This window comes from Hyperolius riggenbachi, chromosome 6, assembly GCF_040937935.1.
Source record: "Hyperolius riggenbachi isolate aHypRig1 chromosome 6, aHypRig1.pri, whole genome shotgun sequence".
NCBI classification, from domain to species: Eukaryota; Metazoa; Chordata; class Amphibia; order Anura; family Hyperoliidae; genus Hyperolius; species Hyperolius riggenbachi.
The window spans coordinates 82,326,377-82,349,296 of record NC_090651.1 but is presented as its reverse complement, the minus strand read 5'-3'; the positions used below and the strand labels follow the sequence as shown (position 1 = coordinate 82,349,296).

Sequence of the window (22,920 nt, the reverse complement as noted above, 5' to 3'; positions counted from 1 at the left end):
CTTCTGTAAAATGTCATGTGATTCTGGTAAGTGTGCACCCTGCCTACAGATACGTCATCCCGCTGCGTGATGCTAGTGGTTGCTGGGCAGCAAGCAGTGTGCGCAATTCCTATTCAGCATGTCTGCAATCTCAGGAGACCGCTGCATGAATCCCAGAAGTGATCTCAGTGCAGTTTGAGGGGAAGCTTGTATCTAGAGATGAGCGTAATGACTTAATTACGATTTCGCGAAATTTCGCGTAGTTATGATTATGGCCGTAAGTACATAATCGTAATGAAGAATGATTTCGCGAAATTCCGCGTAAGCGTAATTTTCACGTAATTTTCGCATTACAGTGGGTATCGCGAAAATTACGTTTGACTTGCATGCAACCGTTTGTAAGCGTAGTTACATAACGTAATTTCGCGATAGTTCATATTACTGTAAGCGTTAATTTTCGCGCCGTTTTCGCGTTACGGTGGGTATCGCGAAATTACGTTTGCCTTGCATGCAAACGTTTATAAGCGTAGTTTACACCCTTGAACTGCGCATGCTTAGTTTTTACATTATTTAACGCGAAAAAGCGTTTATATGCGAAAATTTGTTAGCGTTCCTATGACTACCGCTGATTCGCTTCTGATTGGCTAATGCGAACAAGTAATTTTTGATAGCTAACAAGTAATTACGAAATTACGAAGAAATGCGAAATTACGGTATGGTTTAACGCGAAATTACGTTGTGGTTTAACGCGAAATTATGTTATGAACAAAACGCAAAATTACGCGTTGAAAATTACGCTTACGGTATTTTCAATTACGATTTTAATGGCAATTACGCTACCATAATTTCGCATCGTAATAGCAAATTTCGCATGCGTAATTATAGTAACGCGAAATTACGAAAATTTCGGCTCAACCCTACTTGTATCAGCTACATCAGAGTGCTGTCTATACAGGGGCAGGGACTGTTCTTTACAGATCGTAAAGTATTGTAAGTAGTGATGTGACTTAGAAGAACTTTATTTTAAGATCATATCACAGTCCAGAGATTTATAAATGAAAGAGAGAGTGAATCCTATCTAGTAGCTCACATCCCCGTGGTGACCTAGACTCCCATCACTGGCATTTAGTAAGCCGCACATGGATCCCATTTGTGGATTTCAGCACTAGTTGGGGGACTATGATGGGAGGATTGTTCAGATCCGGTGCCAGATTAAACCGTTGCAGTGTGAGCACCGTGGCGACCTTCATCTCATTCATGGCGAAGTTCTGCCCAATGCAGTTCCTGGGAAAATAAACGGCAACAATGAATTCAGGACATACACACAGAATTCCTTATATATGCAGGTACCCACACACATGCAGATTATCAGCAGACAGAGATCTGTACATAATTTTAAATGGCAAGACACAAAAACATGACTTTTACGGTCTGTTTTACTGGATTGGAAACACAGACATCATTGGATCTTGGTATTAAAACCATCTGAGCAGAGTTTTTTTTTTTTAACAAAATTGTCAACTGATCCTCCCCCTAAGGTAGTTTTGTTAACTGCGTGCCCTTTTGGGGATAAAGCTGCACCGTAGCCCCCCATTGTCTATTTGGATGCCTACATCTTCCCATGTGGCAGAGTCGCAGGTTCCCGCTCGTTATCCAATCGTTATATGTTCTGATCACGCAATGCATGGCAGGAGATGAAGTTCCCATTGATGTGGTTGGAGATGTAACTACAGTAACTTTACAGTAAGAGTGATTAAGATGTGGAATGCATTGCCACAGGAAGTAGTTATGGCAAACTCTATACCTGCATTTAAAGGAGGCTTAGATGCTTTCCTTGCGTTGAAAGACATCCATGGCTACAATTACTAGGTAATGCCTAATTATGTTGATCCAGGGATTTTATCTGATTGCCATTTGGAGTCGGGAAGGAATTTTTTTCCCTTTTGGGGCTAATTGGACCATGCCTTGTAAGGGTTTTTCGCCCTCCTCTGGATCAACAGGGATATGTGAGGGTGCAGGCTGGTGTTGTACTTTGTTCTTTGGTTGAACTCGATGGACGTAGGTCTGTCTTTTTTCAACCCAAATAACTATGTAACTACATAAATGGGGGCTACATCTCCCAGCATAGGGAACTCGTGGCTCTGCAGCATGGTGGAAAGGAGATGGAGGCATCCATATAGACATAGCAGCCCCCATAGGTAAGTAAATGGCTGTCTTACCCCAAGAAGCGCACACAGTTTACAAGCCTTTCTTGGGGACAGGGGGGGGGGGGGATTTTTTGACAATGAAAAAAAAAAATTCGGACAAGCGGATGGTGCCCCAGTGCAAAATTTACATGCGCCGCGCCACTGAGAAGAGGCAGCCAGTGAGGATGGATGAAAATGGGAGCTCGGACAGACCAGAGCCCCTTTTCATAGCTACAGTGTCGCTGACCCAGAACAGGTGAGCCGATCAGAACTGGCTCCATTGGTTACACACCGTTCAGAAACTGCCAACATTGAAAGATCAGCAGGACAGCCAGGGTACTAATAATTTTTCATTGTTTCACATTCCTCTAACTTTAAAGAGGACCTGAACTCAGAACTTCCGCTCTAAAAGATACGCAACAGCATGATAACCTTTAAAGAAAAAAAATCTTTGTTACAGCTGCTACAAATCCTACAATAAATCCTGCTTTGGAAGCCGACATATTGTTCACATTTGGTGCTTTAAAATGAGCTTATCTGCCGTGGCAGTCAGGTGACCCAGTAGAGAGACCAAATTACAACTTATTAGAGAGTTTAGCCTGTCTAATTCCCTCATTATCTGTGATTCAATACATACAGGGTGCATTTCTCGGTTTTCCTTCTGTACTGTGCAAGAGTTCAGGTCCACTTTAAGTTTCCTTGAAGATAAAGATGGCTTTTCAGAAGCAAATTCCTTTCCTAGACTCTTAAATCTGCTCTTTCCAAACACCTAAATTGGAATTATAAGTTATTTACTTTATGAAGCATGAGATGTAAATTGTACTAATGACACTTTAAACGCTGTTTGCATTACTCATTGTTCTTTTAAAGAGTTCCTGTTATCCAGGCATTAAGTTAGTTAGTGTAACTTTTTTATCTACTTAAAAGGTTAGTTTTGTCTGTGAACCGTAACACTTGGGGCCTGTTTCCACTAGTACTACATGTAGATTGGATGCAGAATGACTCCAATGAATGCCTATGGGAAAATATGCATCAGAAAAATTGCGTTTAGTGGAAACAGGCCCATAGGCATTTATTGGAGTCAGTTTTCCTGCATCCATTCTGCATGTAGTGGAAACTGGCCATTATGACATCCTCTTGCAGCTATGAAACCTCCTCTCTTGCAATTTATGGCCATTTGGGGTAACTTCTGATGCTGGATTTTGAAGAGGCACAATTAAGGTGGCCATACATCAGGCGACTTGGCGGCCGATCGACCATCTGATGCGATAATTATCGAATAGGATGAAAATTGGTGCCACTAAGAGTATGCCCAGTCACAATGTGACCAATTTTAGGCCAAAATTGGTTGCATGTATTGGTTGGACATGCTGCAAGATGTAGGGGTGACTTGTTTGATCGGGTGCTCGGGGGTAACAGCTTCCAATATTGGGACAAGCGACGAGCATAACGAAGCCCCTGGCGTATCCCCCAAATTAAAAATGTTCCTCCCAGTGCAGTATTCTTTACCTGTCTGTGACCGCCGCTGGCTCCATCTTCATACATGCACTCCACGTGGTTGCCGGGGTAACATAGGCGTGTGTGTGACATCACACATGCACCTATGCATACGCTGGTAACCACGTGGGGTGAATGTATGAAGATGGATTCAGCAGCGGACAGGTAAAGTATACTTCACTGGGCAACGGGGGGGGGGGGGGGAGGGGTGACATCACAAGGGCGATTAATGAGAGATTTTAAGAGGAATCGGCCTGCGGTGTATGGGCAGGCAACAGATCTCTTTCCAGTCAGATTTGATCAGAGAGAGATCTGTCTCTTGGTCGATCTGCCCATACATCTTCTGAAGTCCTTTAACACTGAATCCGTTTCTGTCAGTTATAACTGGAGGCACAACTGATATGCACTCCAGGTGATGTAATGTTCATATTTACCTATGTGTCAGTTCACATTATATGGGTTTTAACTTACTGTAGTTAGGACCAAAGATGCCCATATCCAAAAGTCTAATTTTGTTAGATTTTCGGTCAATGGAAAGGCCCATAAATGTATTATTTTATGACTTGTAATTAGAGATGGCCTGAACCTCCGATTTTAGGTTCGCAAACCTCCCGTGAAAGTTCGGTTTGCGCGAACTTTCACGAACCGCAATAGACTTCAATGGGGAGGCGAACTCTGAAAATTAGAAAAATGTATGCTGGCCACAAAAGTGATGGAAAAGATGTTTCAAGGGGTCTAACACCTGGAGGGGGGCATGATGGAGTGGGATACACGCCAAAAGTCCGGGTAAAAATCTGGTTTGGACGCAAAGCAGCATTTTAAGGGCAGAAATCACATTGAATGCTAAATTGCAGGCCTAAAGTGCTTTAAAACATCTTGCATGTGTATACATCAATCAGGGAGTGTAATTAGAGTACTGCTTCACACTGACACACCAAACTCACTGTGTACCGCACCACAAACAGCTGTTTGCGTAGTGACGGCCGTGCTGGACTGGTGTGTACCATGGCCAGAGTGCAGGCCGTGGCAGTTTTCAAGCCCATATGGTCGCCGGGCTGTGGTAGCTAAATGATAGAACAGTGACTGTCCAGTTGATCAAATTTGGTCTGTCCACAATGAAGCAACGATCTTATTATCTTTGGTGTTCCAACCCCCGAGACACTCATATAGCCGGCGGTCATTGCTTCATTGTGATACGCAAGCCCCTTCACCGCGGCAAGGTAATGATCACGAAGGGGAATGGGCACATGTACATGCCTTTTGTTTTGTTGTTGCAGCCGCAGTGCAGCCAGAAAAATTATTATAGCGGCCGCAGCTAGCAGCGGCCTAAAAAATTCAGGAATCCGCCTTAAGTCCTGGACCCTGTTGGTGGTGGCGGAGAAGGCAGTCAAGCGGGCCTGCGGGCAGAGGTGCTGTGTGGGGAGCGACTTAGTCTTGGGGCAGGCAGCCAGTCACATGGCGTGCAGGCAGAGATGCTGTGTGTGGGGACTGGCTTAGTCTTCGGGCGGGCAGTAGCCCTCCGGGATCCATACCTCATTCATTTTAATAAAGGTGAGGTACTGAACACTTTTGTGACTTAGGCGACTTCTCTTCTCAGTGACAATGCCTCCAGCTGCGCTGAAGGTCCTTTCGGACAGGACGTTTGAGGCAGGGCAAGACAGAAGTTGGATGGCAGATTGGGACAGCTCTGGCCACAGGTCAAGCCTGCGCATACAGTAGTCCAAAGGTTCATTGCTGCTCACAGTGTCTACATCCACACTTAAAGTGGACCCAAATTAAAAATACATGATTTCAGAAATAAAATCTATTTTTTAAATTATAATAATAAATAGCAGCCTTTTTTCAGCTGCATGATGACAAATATAAAATATTTAGCATTTATTGGAGGAACCCCTCCCTTCCTTTCATATTGCCGGGACAGAATCCAGCAAACTGGTGGAGTAGCAGGTGCTTGGCAAAGGAGGTATTGCTAATGGCTGCCACCTGTATAACCCTGGTTTTGTAAAGAGAAGGGTGAAAAGCATGCACTGAAATGCTCATAGGCTTGAAGGAGTGTTTATTTATCTTTGTATGTGTCAGAGTGGTGCAACTAAATATTTTGAATTAAAAAATGTTTGGTTTGGGTCCGCTTTAAGGCCAGGTAATCAGGTCCAGGCGTTGGTGGAGGGTGGTTCCGGAGGGGCTAACGCGAGGCGTTGGACTAAAGAATGTCCGACAACACTATGAGATCGCTGGAGCGTCCTGTCCTTGCCTGCGTGGACATGGGAGGAGGATTACTGGCAGTGGTACTTTTATTACGTTGTGCTGTGACATCACCCTTAAAGGCATTGTAAAGCATAGTTGACAGCTTGTTCTGCATGTGCTGCATCCTTTCTGCCTTCTGGTGAGTTGGTAACATGTCCGCCACTTTGTGCCTATACCGAGGGTCTAGTAGCGTGGCCACCCAGTACAGCTCATTCCCCTTGAGTTTTTTAAACTGGGGTCCCTCAATAGGCTGGACAGCATGAAAGACGACATCTGCACAAAGTTGGATGCAGACGTACTATCCATCTCCTCTTGCTCTTCCTCAGTGACATCAGGTAAGTCCTCCTCCTCCCCCCAGCCACAAAAAATCCCATGGGAACGTCGAGCACCACAAGCCCCCTGTGACGCCTGCTGCGGTTGTTGTTCTTCTGCCGCCTCCTCCTCCAAAGAAACACCTTCCTCATCATCCGAGTCTGACTCCTCTTCCCCACATGACTCTTCCTCCTCCTCCACCTTCTGTGCTGCCACAGGTGTTGAGGAAACACCTGATTCTGATGTAAATTGCTCCCACAACTGTTCCTGCCGTAACTGTTCCTCTTCACGCTCCTCCACAGCTTGATCCACCACTCTACGCACAGGGACGCTCCAGGAAGTAAGCATACGGGATCAAGTCGCTGATGGTGCCTTCACTGCGACTCACCAGGTTGGTCACCTCCTCAAACGGCCGCATGAGTCTGCATGCATTTCGCATCAGTGGCCAGTTGTTGGGCCAGAACATCCCCATCTCCCCAGATTGTGTACTACTGAAATTGTAGAGGTACTGGGTGACGGCTTTCTCCTGTTCTAGCAGGCAAGAGAACATGACCAGGGTCGAATTCCAGCGAGTAGGGCTATCACATATCAAGCGTCTCACTGGCAACTTGTTTCTCCGCTGAATGTCCGCAAAGCGTGCCATGGCCGTTGTAAGATCGCCTGAAATGCCCACACAACTTTCTGGCCTGCTTCAGGACGTCCTCTAAGCCTGGGTACTTTGACACAAATCTTTGAATGACTAGATTCAGCACATTTGCCATGCAGGGTACATGTGTCAGCTTTCCCAAATTCAAAGCAGAAAGGAGATTGCTGCTGTTGTCACACACCACGTTGCCGATCTCCAGCTGGTGCGGGGTCAGCCACTGATCCACCTGTTTGTTAAGAGCAACCAGGAGAGCTGCTCCAGTGTGACTCTCCGCCAGGGGTGCCTCTAGCCATGTTTTCACTCCAGGCGAGAAAATCTGTGGCGCCCCCCCCCCACCCCCATGGCGCCCTTCCATGAAAATAATCATAATGCGGCAGCTTTTCATCAGAAAATTCGCAATGCGTACAGTGTTTCACCAGAAAATACACGTAATGTAAGGCTGCAGAAGTGAGCTTACGGGCTGTGGGCCAGTGAACTGATGCGGAGTCTATTTGACACCGCAAGCCTGTTCACCATCTGGGGACACAACATCTGGCGGGGGTTGACCGCGGTCCTCCCTGCACAGCACTCATGCCTGGTCGGCCTGGCACCCTCTACAATGGGTCAGAAGGAGGCACAAAGGGGGACAGAAGGAGGCACAAAGGGGGACAGAAGGAGTCACATGGGGACAGAGGAAGATGCAGGGGACAGAGGTGGCACATGGGGACTGAAGAGGCACATGGAGACAGAAGGAGGCACAAAGGGAAACAGAAGGAGGCACAGGAGGACAGAAGGAGGCAGAGTGGGACTAAAGGAGGAACAGGGGGGCAGAGGTAGCACAAGGGGACAAATAAAGGCAAAGGGGACATAAGGAGGCACAAAGGGCACAGAAGGAGGCAGAGATGGCACAAAGGAGGAAAGAAGGATGCACAAGGCACAGAGGTGTCAGCTGCCTGCAACTTACGCTAAGTAGATTCAGCAGAAGCAAGTAATAGAACAGCCACAGGGGTGTGGCTTAATTTGGGGGTGGGGCTTAATTCTGCAACATGGCGCCCCCCAGGACCAATAGCACTCCAGGCAATGGCCTGTACTGCCTATGCCTAGAGGCGCCCCTGGCCACAAATATACGGAAGGCCTCAGAGTCCACCAGCTTGTATGGTAACAGCTGGTGAGCTAACAGTTCCGCCACGCCAGCTGTCAGACGCCGGGCAAGGGGGTGACTGGCAGAAATTTGCTTTTTCCGCTCAAAGATTTCCTTCACGGACACCTGGCTGCTGTGGGCAGAGGAGCAGGAACCGCTCAAGGGCAGAGGTGGAGTGAAGGAGGGTGGCTGTGAAGGTGCAAGGGAGAAAGCGGCTGAAGATGCTGCACCTGAAGGAGGAAGAGGAGAAGGAGGGTGGCTTTTCTTTTGTGTGCTGCTTTTGCTCAGGTGCTCTTCTCATTGCAGTTTGTGCCTTTTCTCCATGTGCCTTCGTAAGACACTTGTCCCTACATGAGTGTTTCGCCTTTCCACAGCTCAATTTTTGGAGGCAGAGACAACAGATGGCATTGCTCCAATCTGAGGCAGACACATTAAAAAAATGTCCAAAGCGCAGAGCCCCCCTGGGGTGATGGCACTATGGTGGCATCAGCAGCTGACGTTGAAGGGCATGTTGGCTGGCTGTACATAGGTGGCGATACATGGCGCCGGACACTGCCACCAGCTGTTTCTGACGACGAGCTCCCCCTGCTTCTTTCAGAAACTTGTCTCCTCCTACTCCTCTTTGACTCCCCCTCTGAACTGTCCCCCTGTTCATCTCCTCTATTGGGAACGTACGTGGGATCCGTATCATTGTCATCATCATAATCATCCTGCCCAGCTTCGCTTGCCTCAGACACCTCCAAAACTGCACCAACAGCAGGTACTTCATCATCTTCACACATTCCGTCCATAGTGTCGCCACCTAACTCAGACATATAAGGTGGTGTAACTTGCTTAGCGCCTTCATCTGGTTGTAACAAGTATGGTTGTGAATCAGTTAATTCCCCACCAATTAACTACTGCGAAGTGTCAAATGCAACGGATGTGGTGCTTGCAGTAGCGCTGGTGGCTGCGGAAGATGTTCTGTGTTAAATAGTCAACCACGTCCTGACAATCTTGGGAGATGATCGGACGTGCCTTCTTCTGAGCACTGTACTTTGGTCGAGGACCGCACAAAATCACATCAGCACGAATTCGCACAGACCTGCCTGGTAGCCTTCCTCTGGGTCTGCCTCTACCTCTGCCTGCTTTGTCCGTTGTGTCCATATTGGGGGGGGGGAGATGAAGTGAAAGGTATGCACTGACTTGACTAATACAATGTGCAGTCACACAGGTGCAGTTAACAGGTATGCACGGAGTGGTATATCACACTGCGTGCGCTCATGTAGGTAGGTGGGTGCACTGAACACAACAGGTAGGTATATGCAGTGATGGGTATTACAATGTGCACCTGTCACACACAGACAGGCAGCGGTCGGACAGGCACAGTGACACTGCGTGCGCTTAAGTAGGTGGGTGGGTGCACAGTGAACAACAGGTAGGTATATGCAGTGATGGGTAATGTGCACCTGTCACACACACAGGTATTCACTGAATGTGCTGGGCCTAGCAGTGGCACATACACAGTATGAATTATCAAGGGAATTATCAATGCAACACAAGTGTCAGTGGGACACACAGAAAAAAAAAATAGATCACAAGAACAAGATTAGCTCTCAAAAGAGCTGTTGTGGGGTGATATTTTAGCAATAAGAATCAAGGAGCAAGCTAAGAAGCCTACAAGAGCCTAACTAATCTTTCCCTATGAGAAAGTCTACAGCAGCTGTCCCTTCCCCATTTACTGCAGGCACACGAGTGAGTATAATGGCCGGCGGTGCCTGCCTTTTATAAGGAGGGGGGGGGAGTGGCTCCAGGAGGGAGTGTAGCCTGATTGGCTACAAAGTACCTGCTGACTGTGATGTAGAGGGTCAAAGTTGACCCTAATGGTGCATTTTTTCTTTGATGGGTGGAGCTTAGCTAAAAATGCAGTTCTGATGCTGTGAAAAGTTCTGATGCTGTGAAACTGTTAAAGATACACCAAGCCTTTTCAGTTCTGCTGAGTAGATTTTTAGTGCAGAGGTTCACTTTACTACTGGCAGACATGAGAAAAAAAAACTAGACAGCACCAACTGCCATTATCTATTAAGCTGGACACTAACGGTCCAATTTCTAGCGAAAAATCGTTAGAGCGATCAGAAATTCTGATCGGATTGGTTGTAAATAATCTCCATTGGTGGACACAATCGATTATGAACGAGTGAAAAAAATGTTGCCCGAATGAATTTTCGTCGAACGAAAATTTGGATTTTCTTGGTGGTTGTGATAGATAGGAAACAATGATTGGTTAGTTGATGGTGTAGTGAACGATTTTTCGTCCGATCAGAATTTCTGATCGCTCGAACGATTTTTTGCTAGAAATTGGACCGTTAGTGGCCAGCTTAATTTACATCCCCTAACAATGCGATAGGTTAAAAGGTTGGGGTTTTTTTTAGCTCTACATATGCACAGAGGGAGATACTGGTTGCTTGACAGTTGAAAACAGCCGTTATTTCCCACAATGCAACAAGGCTCCCACAGTGTGATGTCAGGACTTGGGTGGGGTTTCACCACAATATCAGCCATAAAGATGTCCCTGATGATCTATTTGAGAAAAAGTTAAGATTTCTTATAGGAAAGGGGATATCAGCTAAATGCCAAGGTTTGGTTGAGGGTTGAACCTTTATTTTCAGCAGAGGATGGGCATGGATAAAACAAGCTGGGGAGAGATCCCACCATTTTGCCATGGGGCTCCATCATTTGTGATTGGGCCATCATATTCAGGGTCAGGGTATCACAACACATAGTAACCAATGTAAGACCCCTTCTGTCACCGGGGCCCGAGATGAGACACAAAAGACAAACCTGGGTCCAGCAGCAAAAGGTAGGTAGGCATAAGAGTTTCTGTTGGTCGATCTGTCAGGAGAAAATCTGAAGGGATCAAAAACCTGAAAAGTACAAAACATTGTCAGATGAAATATTTGAGGTCTGTATAAGACTCTGCACAACACTGTTCAATGTATGTATCGTAGTATAAGGCCAATTTGGGGTGAAGCCAATTAACCTATCTGTATGTTTTTGGGATGTGGGAGGAAACCAAACATACAAACTCCTTGCAGATAATGCCCTGGCTGGAATTGGAATCGGGGTCCCAGCGCTGCAAGGCGAGAGTACTAACCACCATCTTAAATTTAAATATCTATTGCAGACAGGATCTACAAATCTGCATTCAATTCATTAATTGATTAATAGAAATATGGACAAGTGAGCAAAAAAAAAAAAAAATAGACAAGACAACAATAGTTCATAACATACACAGAATGTATTACCTCTGGATTTTCCCATACCAGGGGGTTCCTGTGGAGGGCATAAACACTCAGGCTAGTGGAAGTACCTGGAGGAAATAAGACCAAATGTTAAAAGGGGAGTTCCATTTTTGTTGACAGGTTTCAGTGCAGCCCTATATAATGCAAGGGCTTATGACAAGCCTTATTTTAGCATCATCATTACATTGTTTCCATGGGCATATAAATATAACCATGCCTCAGTTTTTCAGACAAACTAGAAGATAGGAGTGTCCAGCTTTGCTGCAGGTCAGTGGATTAGTCCACAGTACCTAGTATGTGCAGCTAATTTATCCTGTAGCATGGTGGGAGTTTCTGGCCAGTCTTGTGATAACAGTACTCCAGACTACACAATAACTTATTGCAAGGTTGCAAAGATGTGCCATTTCTTTCAACTCAGTTTAAAATGGAGAGCCATTATTTAAGATAAACTGTATTGTACGTTATAAATAAAACTGCTAATTTTTCAGCAATATTTTATAAATTATTTTGTCACTATCTGCCCACTGTAAATTCTTACCGCACCATAATTAAACATTTTTAAATTTATCAGAGATGCCAGCATCTTTACTGCAGGTAAGGTGAATTACTGTGCAATTTATGTTTCCCCCCTCTGAAAAGGAACAGCAACTGATCTCCCAGACTGCTCTGGGGGAGAAGGCTATGTGATGTCAACATCTAGGCTCCTAACCTCCTCTTAACCACCCCACGCATCTCGCACTCCCATGCACGACTGCAGGACTTCACTAGAGCTGCCCCCATCCTGTGGAACTCTCTCCCACTGCCCATCAGGCTCGCTCCCACCTTCAACGCCTTCAAAAAAGCACTCAAAACTCACTTCTTCAAGGAGGCCTACATCAACTCAACACTGCCCTAATCCTTTCTGCCAATAACTTCTTGCTGCACCCCCTCCTTTTGTGTAACCAACTCCTCCCTCTAGATTGTAAGCCTTTGGCAGGGCCCTCTCCCCTTGTGTATCATACTTGACTGTGTGCACTTTACCCAGAATTTGGAACTTTTTACCACTACCACTCCAGTTTATGATCTGGCATTGTACTACTGTCTGCATTGTGTTGTGTATCTTTTTGCTATTACCTGCATTGTTGTATCTATTATCTATTACCTGTATTGTTCTGTCACCCCTGTTATCATTGTCTGTAACCCTATTTATTGTACAGCGCTGCGTAATATGTTGGCGCTATATAAATCTAATAAATAATAATAATAATAATAGGCTAAATATCACTGGAAGGGTGGGTTACATACCCATACACAACGTTCTCTCTCTGTCCCTCCCTCTCTCTCCTGATGCTGAAACCAGCATAATTAACGGAAACCTAAAGTAATTGAAAAAAAAAAGCTAGTTTAACTTACCTGGGGCTTCTTCCGTTCATTCACTTTCGTTTCGGGTGACTCAGCCAGTCAATGGCCACTGTCTGGTATTGTGTAACATTAACCACCAACCTGCTCCTGCACAAGTCCCGGACTCCCAGCGGTGTTAATTACTTTTCCCCCACCAGGCCGCTATGAAACTAAATGAACTTCAATGTTACCATGGATTTCCATTTCCATTATACCATCCAGAGAAATGCCTGTATAAATGAGCACTTAGGGTTGACTTACCTGGGCCCCTAGTGTAATTGTTGCTGAATAACTGCTTTAAAAACCCCAAGTTTTTAAATAAGAGTAATGGCTAGTGGGGCTCACTGATCATAGGAGGCTAAGTGATCATGGGGCTTCCTGGAAGTCATAAAATTATCAGAAAAAAACAAGCTATTTAAAGGGAACCTGAGGTGAGTGATATGGAGGCTGCCATGTTTATTTCCTTCTAAACACTCCTCCCCCTCAGATCCAGTGTTTGTAATACTTTTAGCCACAGACACTGAACAAGCATGCAGACCAGGTGCTCTGACTCCGGTTTGACTCACAAGCTACATGCTTGTTTTAGGGCTGTGACTCAGACACTACTGATGCCAGAGGATCAACTGCCAGGCAACTAGTATTGTTTAAAAGGAAATAAATATGGCAGCCTCCAAATCACTCTCACATTGAGTTCCCATTAACCAGTATTATTTAAACATTTGCTGGCTGTAAAATGCTGTCTTCAGCTGCATTCTGCTTATGCGAAAACAAGATAATGTGGTTAATGACTGCCTAGCTGTACTGACTCTAGGTTTTCCATTGGTAACATTCTCCAGGCATTTTCATAGCTTTTCAGACCAGCTAGAAAAATGCCAACATGAATGAGGTGTGACTCTAGCACATACAATAAAAGGCACAGCCTTTACCTGCTGGTACTGAGCGCCCATCAAAGAATGTCACCGGCTTATTAAGAGTTCGGCCAACCGCAGGCACTGGTGGGTACAAGCGCAGGCTTTCCTTGATACACATAGTGGTGTAAGGAATCTTGCCAAGATCTTCCCTGTGAACAGAATATGAATATGATAATGAGGTCATAAAAATATCATTAACTTCAAGGACCACAAGGCCAAGGCCATTTGGCTACATCTGGCTACAGTGGAGGGCTATACTGGGGAGGGGGATTATAGGCGAGTCAATCACCTCTTCCTGGTTTCTGGGGAAAAGTGGGTCCCTTGGCTTATTCACGGGTCGGCTTATATGTGTGTATATATATGGTAACAGTACCGGCATACCATGCAAAGTACAGGTGAAGCTACTGGCCTTACAGCAGTTTCACGGTATTACCACTTCCTCAGAGACCAAAAGGGTACCCTTGAAGCCTTATCTCCTATCTACTACATATCTGTGAACCTCTATATGAAAGCACATTCACGGGGAGTGGAATACAGTAATATCTATAGGTCAAGCAATTAGTGCCAACCATGTACCTGTGACTACAGATATATCGCACTGCAGCAAGGAAATGCGCTGAGATCACGGGCAAGATTCTTCTTGCTGGAACTTTAAGGAATCTAAGAAGTTAATAAATTATTCATCTGTTCATCTCACTTATGTTTATCTGTACCTGAATCGTCAGTTTTCCATGAACAGGGTTGTGATTCCAGGCAGTCAGTTATCCTTTAGCAGACGGGTCCACAAAGAACTAAACTATGAAAATGAACTTGTCATTTTTCCAACTCAATTGTGTTGAGATCAGAGAATGGAATGCATTTGCTTTTGTGCACATTCAATTCTCTGAGCATGCTGTGGGGGAAAAGCAGAGACGTAGAAAGGGGGGACATCTGTCCCCAAGCGAAGCATCTGGGGGGGGGGGCGCTGGATCAGACCGTACCATCCACCAATGCCACCCAGTCCCTGCAGCACTTTTGAAAGAATAAAGAAGCTGCAGATCTTCTCTCCTGCTCTCTGCCCACTCCTTATTTACCCCCCGCCTTCCTGCAGCCCTCCTCTCCTCATCATTGATAAAGTACCTGCTTTTAGTGCACTTATTTTTTTTGCCCAAGATCCAATGCTCCGCATATGTCATTTGGCCCCACAGATTCATTATTGAGTTAGTTCAGCGTCCACTTATTGCTAATAGTTTTGGCAAAAAAATATACTCACTCGTAATATGCTACCTGTGAGCCGCAGGAGTGCCCAGGTGGTGCAAAAACTGTATTTGTCACCGGGCACTGAAAGACCTAGCTACGCCTCTGAGGAAGAGAGACTGCAGTACATAACAAAACTGGTAGCTACAGCACCACCAGCTTTCCTGTGCGGTTCTGCATTGGGGACATGGCTATAGAGAGGAGCATGGCTAGATTTGGGGAACATGGTTTTACTCATTTATTATATGACCCCTGGCAAATGAGCTCCCTGGCTTGGACTTGAGGAGGGATGTCAATGCAAGAAGATACCTTATAGCTACAATATTATGTTTACTTTGAACTGAATGAGATAATTCCAACTTAATAGTTTATAAACCCCATTTGCAGTACATTCCATAAAGAAGTCAAAGTTCATCTCAACTCTGTTTCATAAAATAAACACACACACAGGCTGGGTCAGAGGCCAGGATGGGGGGGGGAGGGGAAGATGTGGGGCCGGGTTGGGGGGCAGAGCCAATTGTCCTGGTGACAGGATGAACAGTACCAATACCTGAGGGGAAATGCCTTCCATTTTAGACACATAAGCAACAAAAAACCTACACCGGATAAAAAAAAAAAAAAAAAAAAAAAAATCAAGCAAGCAAGCATTCTAGCTGTAGTTTCATTTTAGACTTTTGGTTTTTGGCGTTACCTTGAAGCCTGGGAAAAGTACAGTTTCGCTTACATCTTACAGTGGACCCAAATTAAAAAATACAAGATTTCAGAAATAAAATCGATTTTCTAAATTATAATAATAAATAGCAGCCTTTTTTCAGCTGCATGATGACAAATATCAAATATTTTACTTTTATTGGAGGAACCCCTCCCTTCCTTTCAAATTGCCGGGATTTTACCGGCAAACTGGTGGAGTAGATGGTGTCCGGCAATGGAGGAATTGCTAATGGCTGCCCCCAGTATAACCCTATGCAATGAAAGAGAAGGGTGAAAAGCATGCACTGAAATGATCATAGGTTTGAAGGAGTGTTTATCTTTGTATGTGTCAGAATGGTGCAACTAAATATTTTTAATTAAAAAAAAGTTTGGTTTCGTTCCGCTTTAATCATCTAGTGCCAGTATTTCACTTTGGACTAGTTCAACAAGCACTTAAAGCAGGCCCGGATTTACATCCCAGGAGCGTATAGGCACAGATGTCCTGTCACCTTAGACTTCACCCTCCTTAAAGTGAACCTTAATCCAAGATCTTTTTTCTATATAAGGACATTACCTTATTCCTTTGTCCTATCCCTGCAATTTTGCCTGTTTTAACGCCGCTGCGGAGCCTTTAGTTCGGTTGCTACCGGCAGGAGTAATATTTTTAATTTATTCAAAATGGCGCTGCTGGCCGGAACTAATTCCAGGTCAGCCAGCGCTTCTTAGCTTCCTGCATCTCCTGCCTACTAATTAAGCTCGCTCGTGCACTGACTTGTTTGTTAGAGTGCACGAGCATGGAGCAATGGAGGGCAGGGCACAGGACTAAATAATGAGTGCAGGACAACTTATTTATACATTTGCACAGTGCACGCTTTTATTCAATGTAACTCGCGCCGTGCCTGCTCCATGCACGCGCGCGTTTCTTATTCGCAGGCACTTTCACAGCACAGTATAGTATAGTGAGCGGCGCCGGCGGCAGGAGGACCCAGCGAGGGAGGGAAGATTGATTGTGTTTATAATCCTGGGACATTCGCCGTCAGGGCTGGCTGTCAGGGAGGATTTCTGGGAAACAGAGGACTAGATAACAATACAAACACTGCGGTAAGACTCCCATCAGCATTCTCTATTGTGCACACTATCAGTTTTAAAAAAAAAACGTTTGGCTTAAGTGCCTCTTTAAACCTGCAAACGCCCGCCAAACCCACACTGCAAGTTTGCTGGCTGGACCAGCTGTCACTTCACACTTATTTCCCTTGCTTATCATAGGTAGCTGCCTTAAAGCGTACCGAGGTGACATGATGAGACAGACAAGTGTAAATACAGGACCAGCATATAAATACAGTAACTTGGCTGTGTTTCTTTTCCTCTTTTTCTGCCCGAAAGAGTTAAACAACTGGTATGCAAGCAACAGTTTCTCTCCAGTCGGGAACTAGTCGGACTACAGCATAACCCTCACTGATAAGGAATTACAGCCATAAAACTCTTTCTTGTAAGAGAACAGCTTCCGAGTCCATCGTAGAGATAAAAAGGTCAATAGTTCATATATTTTGGCTTTGAACTCTCTTACCGATAGTGTGAAAGCCTGTATCATTTAGTTGAAGCAATAAAACATTAAACCTACTTTTTTTCTAGCGAATACACAGAAAATAAGGTTAGGGGATTCAAGTAAGTGTTTTTTAGGAGTAGGAGGATACCGTATATATAACTGATTATCTCATCATCATTTTATTTGTACCTCGGTTTCTTTAAATCCTAGCATAAAAAGGTCAAGATGCTATTAAGCGGACATAAAAAATGAGAACTCACAGGATCAGGCTGATTTACTAAAGGTACAGAACACTGGAGAACATCATGTATTCAACCCTCAGCTAAAGTTCCATCACTGTGGGGATTGCTGATTGGTTTGTAAATTAGAGCTTGAGCTACTGTAATGTGCATACCCCTGAAGTCAGAATTTATATTTAAAGAGGAACTTTAGCGGAAAGGGGGATAATAGATCAATACATTGCAAAGTGAGAAGTTAAAAAATAGAAGATAGATCAAGAAATGATTGATATTCGCCATCTAATTTGTTCATGTTGTTTGATCCACAATCAGCTTGCATGTAATCATTTTTTACTACTGGCAGACATGAAAAAAGACAGCACCAATTGCCATTATCAATAACCACACCCCCTAACAATACGATAGGCTAAAAAGTTTCTTTTTTACAGCTATACATATGCACAGAAGATGATATTGGTTACTTGGCAGTTGGAAACAGCGGTTATTTCCCACAATGCATCAAGGCTCACAGACAGAAAACTGTCAGGACCTGGGTCCTGACATCACACGGTGAGAGGGGTTTTACCACAATATCAGCCATACAGATGTCCCTGATGATCTATTCGAGAAAAGGTAAAGATTTATCATGGGAAAGGGGGTATCAGCTACTGATTCGAATGAAATTCAATCATTTGTCAAAGTTCCTCTTTAAGTAATTAAGGATAGCCTGCATTGTATTATTATATAAATTATTATTATATAAAATATAAAAACAATGTTGGTTATCTAGCTTTTCAGTAACCCTATGTCTTAATATAGCTCAGTATTCTTTGGTATATCAGCCTTTATAACTTCTCACCATTCCATGGTTTCTCTGTTCCCCAGAAGCTCTTGAATCTCCTCCCGGCATTTCTGCTGGTGTTCTGGATATTTGGCCATGCAGTACAAGATCCAAGAGATGCCGCTGGCGGTTGTGTCATGTCCTTCAAACATGAAAGTGTCCACCTCAGCACGCAGGTCCTCATCAGACAGGCCTTGGCCGTTTTCATCCTGCACAAAGAATTCAGCAAAAAGTATAGGTTGGTATTATGTATATTAAGGTCTGATGAGGAACACTGCTAGTAGTGCCACGTTACATCTCCCCACAAGAATAGATTTGCTGCCCCAAAGGCAGCAACTATAACAAGTCTCCTCCCCCCCAACAAGCTCAATGTATTGGTCTGATATACTGAAACATCTGCAAAACTCTGAGCTTCTCCACCAGTTCAATCTGGAGGTACCATCATAGGGTAAAGTGGACCTGAACTCAGAACTGCTCCTCTGCTCTAAAAGATATGCAACAGCATAATAACCTAGTAAGAAAAACATTTGTTTGTTACAGCTGATGCAAATCCTGCAATAAATCTGCAAAATAAAACTGTGGGTTATCTAAAGAAAGTCATTTTTAGGAGAAGGAGGATGGATACAATTGTTTTTCTCATCAGTTTATTTTCACCTCAGATGTCCTATAAGCCATACATAAAAATTATTTTTAACTTACCTGGGGCTTCTTCCAGCCCCCTGGACTCTTCCTGTGCCCACAACCTCCTCCTGGTCCCATCCGGCCAGCAGCAGCTACCCTTGTAAAGCTTGTTCGCCGAGAGTCGACGACTACAGCGAATGTTAGGCCCCGAGCTGCACACACTCTGATCAAGCTACCGTTTGTAATGAATAGTAACTTATCAGCTGCGGTGGATAGCAGTACCACCGCAGCTGCTTCTGGTTCCCTGCCTGTCAGTGTCCCTGCGCCTCGGGCGTCTAGCACGCCAAGGACAGGCGTGGGCAGTCAGCGTTTGTCGGCTGCGGTGGACGGTGGGTCCACCGCAGGCATTGCTGGGTCCCTGCCTGCCAGGTTTTCCGTGTCCCAGGCGTCTAGTACGCCGAGGACGCGGGTCTCTGCTGTTCTCCAGGGCACATTGGCGTGTGCGCGCTCATCGTCAGGATCTTTATGCTAAGAGGAGGCGCGTCAGCTGACCGGCTGGTCGGCTGACGTCAGAGGGCACGCTAGCCTCTCCTGATTGGCTGAGGCTGCTGGGCGTGCCTTGAGGGTCTCCTCCGTTTCTTAAGCCTCTCGGCTTCACTTGCAATTTATCTGCTGTCGTGAATACTTCGTGTTAGCGCTCAGACCTTAGATAGTTCCGGTGTGCTTTGATCTGGGGGGAGGAAACCAGGGATTTCACACAATACTAGGAATTATTATTACTACTGTTATTATTGCTTGATTATCTGTGTATGACTCTGGCTAAGCTAACACATCTGTATCTATATATCTGTATTATTGGTGATTCTGCAGATCATCATATAATCAGGTATATATTTGTATTATAGGTGATACTGCAGATCACCTGATACTCAGAAACTTTGTTCTTGCTAACACCAATCGTTACAGGTATATTAGCATTGCTTAGCTAACACATCAGTATCTATATATATCTGTTTTATTGGCGATTCTGCAGATCATCATATAATCAGGTATATATCTGTATTATAGGTGATACTACAGATCACCTAATAATCAGAAACTTTGTTCTTGCTAACACCAATCGTTACACCGTTATTCTGCACAGGCGCAGTAGCGATTTTCACATACTGCGGATGCACAGAACGCTCCCGCGCACGGGAACACAAGCGGCTTGGGGCCACACGTGTATTAGCAACCGACTCTCAGCGACTAGCCAGCTTTGGGGAGGGGGGGGGGGGGGGTCGCCACTGCTGGCCGGAGAGGGCCAGGAGGATGTCATGGGTAGGTAGATTGGAACAAAATGGTCCAATCTGCCTGAAATCTTTCTCCCCTGAAAATCAACAGAAAATTTCCATTTGGCACTTAGGGCAGAATTGAAGACACTGATCAGATTTGATGGGCATTTTGACTGAATTAGAGATAGAATAGTTTTGTACGTGAAGCAGTACCAAACCAAAAAGTAGGTTAGCTGGATTTTATTGACTTCTGAACACAAACCATTGCTGGGCACTTTGTAAATCCTTGAGCAATCTATTAATCCATTGTTTTTGTTTTTTGAGTACTGCTATCAATTACTTGAATTGAGTGAAAACTCTGTAAGGAACACTTTCAGCTTAACCCAACCTCAGTATGACAACGGAGATCTGAAAATCTGTTTATGACCTATGTTGGCATTAGGATTGCCTCTTCTCTACTTACTGACAACCAGCACTATATAGGAACCAACCTTAGCACACAACAATATGTCAAGGAAGTCTAAATGTTTCATCCTCTCCAGCTCTGACTCTTCTTTCATGGAGACTTTCCTTTGCTGGATCACCTTATCTGTGAAAGATCATAGAAAAGTCACGTGTGAAGATAAAAAAAAAAAAAACACTTATTAACTTGAATGTTGTCTTTTCTCTTCCCTACAAAGTCTAAAGATCGTGGTGTGCTGAGGTGTTACTTAATGATTCTGACAAACATCAGCCTGCCAGGCCCATTCCTGAACTCACCCAAAAACATATCTTAGAAAGCAAAACGCACTGGACCCAATTAGTCATTACTATTCACCAACCATGTATACAGTGTTTACTACCTATAACATGTACGTCCAAATCACAAATTAAGGGTTTTTCATCACATGTACACCAACAATGTGACTCTTCCTCAACAAACACCAGAAAATGAAGGTCCTCATCTGTACTCAAAACTATGCTCCTTCTTGAGATATAGCCTAGACTAGGACTACTACTTAAGAGGAACCGTAGTCAAGAAAACATAATGAATAAAATTGCTTATTGTTTACAATATTCATTTAAAGATTCAGTGGTTTCCCAGTCTAAAGTCTTTCCTCTTCCTGATTTACATTCTGAAATTTATCACTGGCGGTGACTCCTTTCGTTCTGCCAGGTGACCTGTTCAGAAAGTTCTGTGCACAGAGGGCGATATTGCTTGAGTGACTGTAACGATCGGTGTCAGCACACAGAGAGAATCTGATTATTGATGATCTGCAGTATCACCAAGAATACAGATATATACCTGATTATTGATGATCTGCAGAATCACCAATAATACAAGCATCACTAACCTCTGGACACCTATGTAATGTGAGTGTTTGGTGCAAAAGTAATGACTTTGAGTGAGACCACCCGAGGAACAGGCGGTCCTTGGCCGTATGGGAGTTACCTCCCTCTGATAAATGCAAAGACTTTAGCAGCCTGAGATGTCCAAAGGGGTGGAGCCCCAGGCTGAATGACAGGAAGGCCCTGAGACCGAGTGAGACTTAGAAGGTGGGCGTCACTAGCAGGTCTGGAGACTAATCTCTCAATGGAGAGGGATAGCTCTCAAGGTCGGGCAGGCCAGGTCGGCAACACACGGGCAGATAAGGTACAGAGACAGAAGGCCGATTCGGTAACCAGGGGCAGGCAGGATTGGCAACAGGATATCAGATATGCGTAGGTACCGAATCAGAAAGCAGAGGGATAGTCAGGAATGCAATAGGTCATAACAGATATCAAACAATGCCTAGTCTTGGGTGTGAGATCCGTGGTCTCAACACCCTGGAACTAGTCTGAAGTATAATATGATGGTAACACAGTATCCCTAGTCTTGGGTGTGAGGTCCGTGGTCTTAACACCCTGGAACTAGTCTGAAGTATAACACAATAGTAATACAGAAGTAATCTGGCTCAGTGTGAATTCCCAGGTCCTCCTGGTTCAAACACAGTGTGGGATCTGACTATGGTCTGAGTGCTTTCACGTAAGTGTTCGCAACGGCAGACAACTTGAGACTGACCAGCAATAGGTGTATATATAGAGCGGCGCTCTCTGGCACCACCCACCGCTGATCAACCAATGGCCACTAGTACTGAGATCAGCTGACCAACGTGGTCAGCTGATCCCTCCTCGTTTGGCATAAAGGTTCTGCCTCTCAGCACGCGCGCGCGTATTCCTCAGTCTGTGTGCACTAACAGGCCCAGCCACCTCAGACGAACGCTGCTGCGTGCAAACCGCCGCACTGGACGCGGAGTCAGCCGCCTTGCCGCCAGTCTGCCCGGCGGCTTCTCTGCAGTCTATTACAGTGACTAGTTATTTCCCACAATGCAACGACATTCACAGACAGCAAACTGCCAGGACCATGACATCACACTGTGGGAGGGGTTTCACCACAATATCAGTCATACAGACCCCCCCTAGATTGCACTATTCCAGAAAAGGTAAAGATTTCTCGTGGGAAAGGGGGTATCAGCTACTGATTGGGATGAAGTTCAATCCTGGATTAAAGTTCCTGTTTAATATCCACCCTACACTGAAGGTGGTCCCCTATATTCTAACGAAATATTCCAATATGTTCAACATAGTAAACCCCTATTTCACTACAGAAAACTCACTTCCCTTTCAATGTCCAGAAAACTGTCTGAACCATAATACCCTATGTTAACACCCCTTTCAACCAATCGCTACAGTATACACAACCAGTAGGGCACCAGATAGGTTATCAAGAGCTCTGCTTTTGTTTTGTTTTTGTAACTCAATTTCTATTGAAAGGATCACAGCACAAGATGAAAATCACAATAACATATCAAGTAAGATAGAAAAACAAAAATCATCATCATGCTAAATTAGCAACTAGAACAGTCATCCTCAAACTAAGGCCCACGGGCCGAATGTGGCCCCCTGAGCTTTTTTACCG

The 22,920-nt window shown here is 44.8% G+C and overlaps 2 protein-coding genes across 7 annotated transcripts in view; one reads left to right on the top strand and one right to left on the bottom strand.

Moving 5' to 3' along the window:
* Positions 1-980: 980 nt before the first annotated feature.
* The window catches only part of LOC137520975 (cytochrome P450 4B1-like), a 69,227-nt gene continuing 47,287 nt past the window's right edge, over positions 981-22,920 (bottom strand). For 2 of the 3 annotated variants that reach the window (XM_068239617.1, XM_068239618.1), the window contains exons 6-11: positions 20,474-20,571; positions 18,106-18,296; positions 13,572-13,705; positions 11,269-11,333; positions 10,805-10,887; positions 981-1,263 (exon numbers count right to left, since the gene is read on the bottom strand). In XM_068239617.1, coding sequence (XP_068095718.1) covers positions 1,095-1,263; positions 10,805-10,887; positions 11,269-11,333; positions 13,572-13,705; positions 18,106-18,296; positions 20,474-20,571 — 740 coding nt within the window. In that variant the 3' untranslated portion in view covers positions 981-1,094. Of the gene's footprint in view, positions 1,264-2,802; positions 2,935-10,804; positions 10,888-11,268; positions 11,334-13,571; positions 13,706-18,105; positions 18,297-20,473; positions 20,572-22,920 lie in introns of all 3 variants that reach the window. The other variant, XR_011021980.1, reaches the window with a different exon arrangement.
* The window catches only part of LOC137520974 (cytochrome P450 4B1-like), a 169,713-nt gene continuing 164,491 nt past the window's right edge, over positions 17,699-22,920 (top strand). For 2 of the 4 annotated variants that reach the window (XM_068239616.1, XM_068239614.1), the window contains exon 1: positions 17,699-17,879. The gene's annotated coding sequence lies outside the window, so the exon portion shown is untranslated. Of the gene's footprint in view, positions 17,880-18,135; positions 18,326-22,920 lie in introns of those variants that run through there. The other 2 variants (XM_068239615.1, XM_068239613.1) reach the window with 1 other exon arrangement.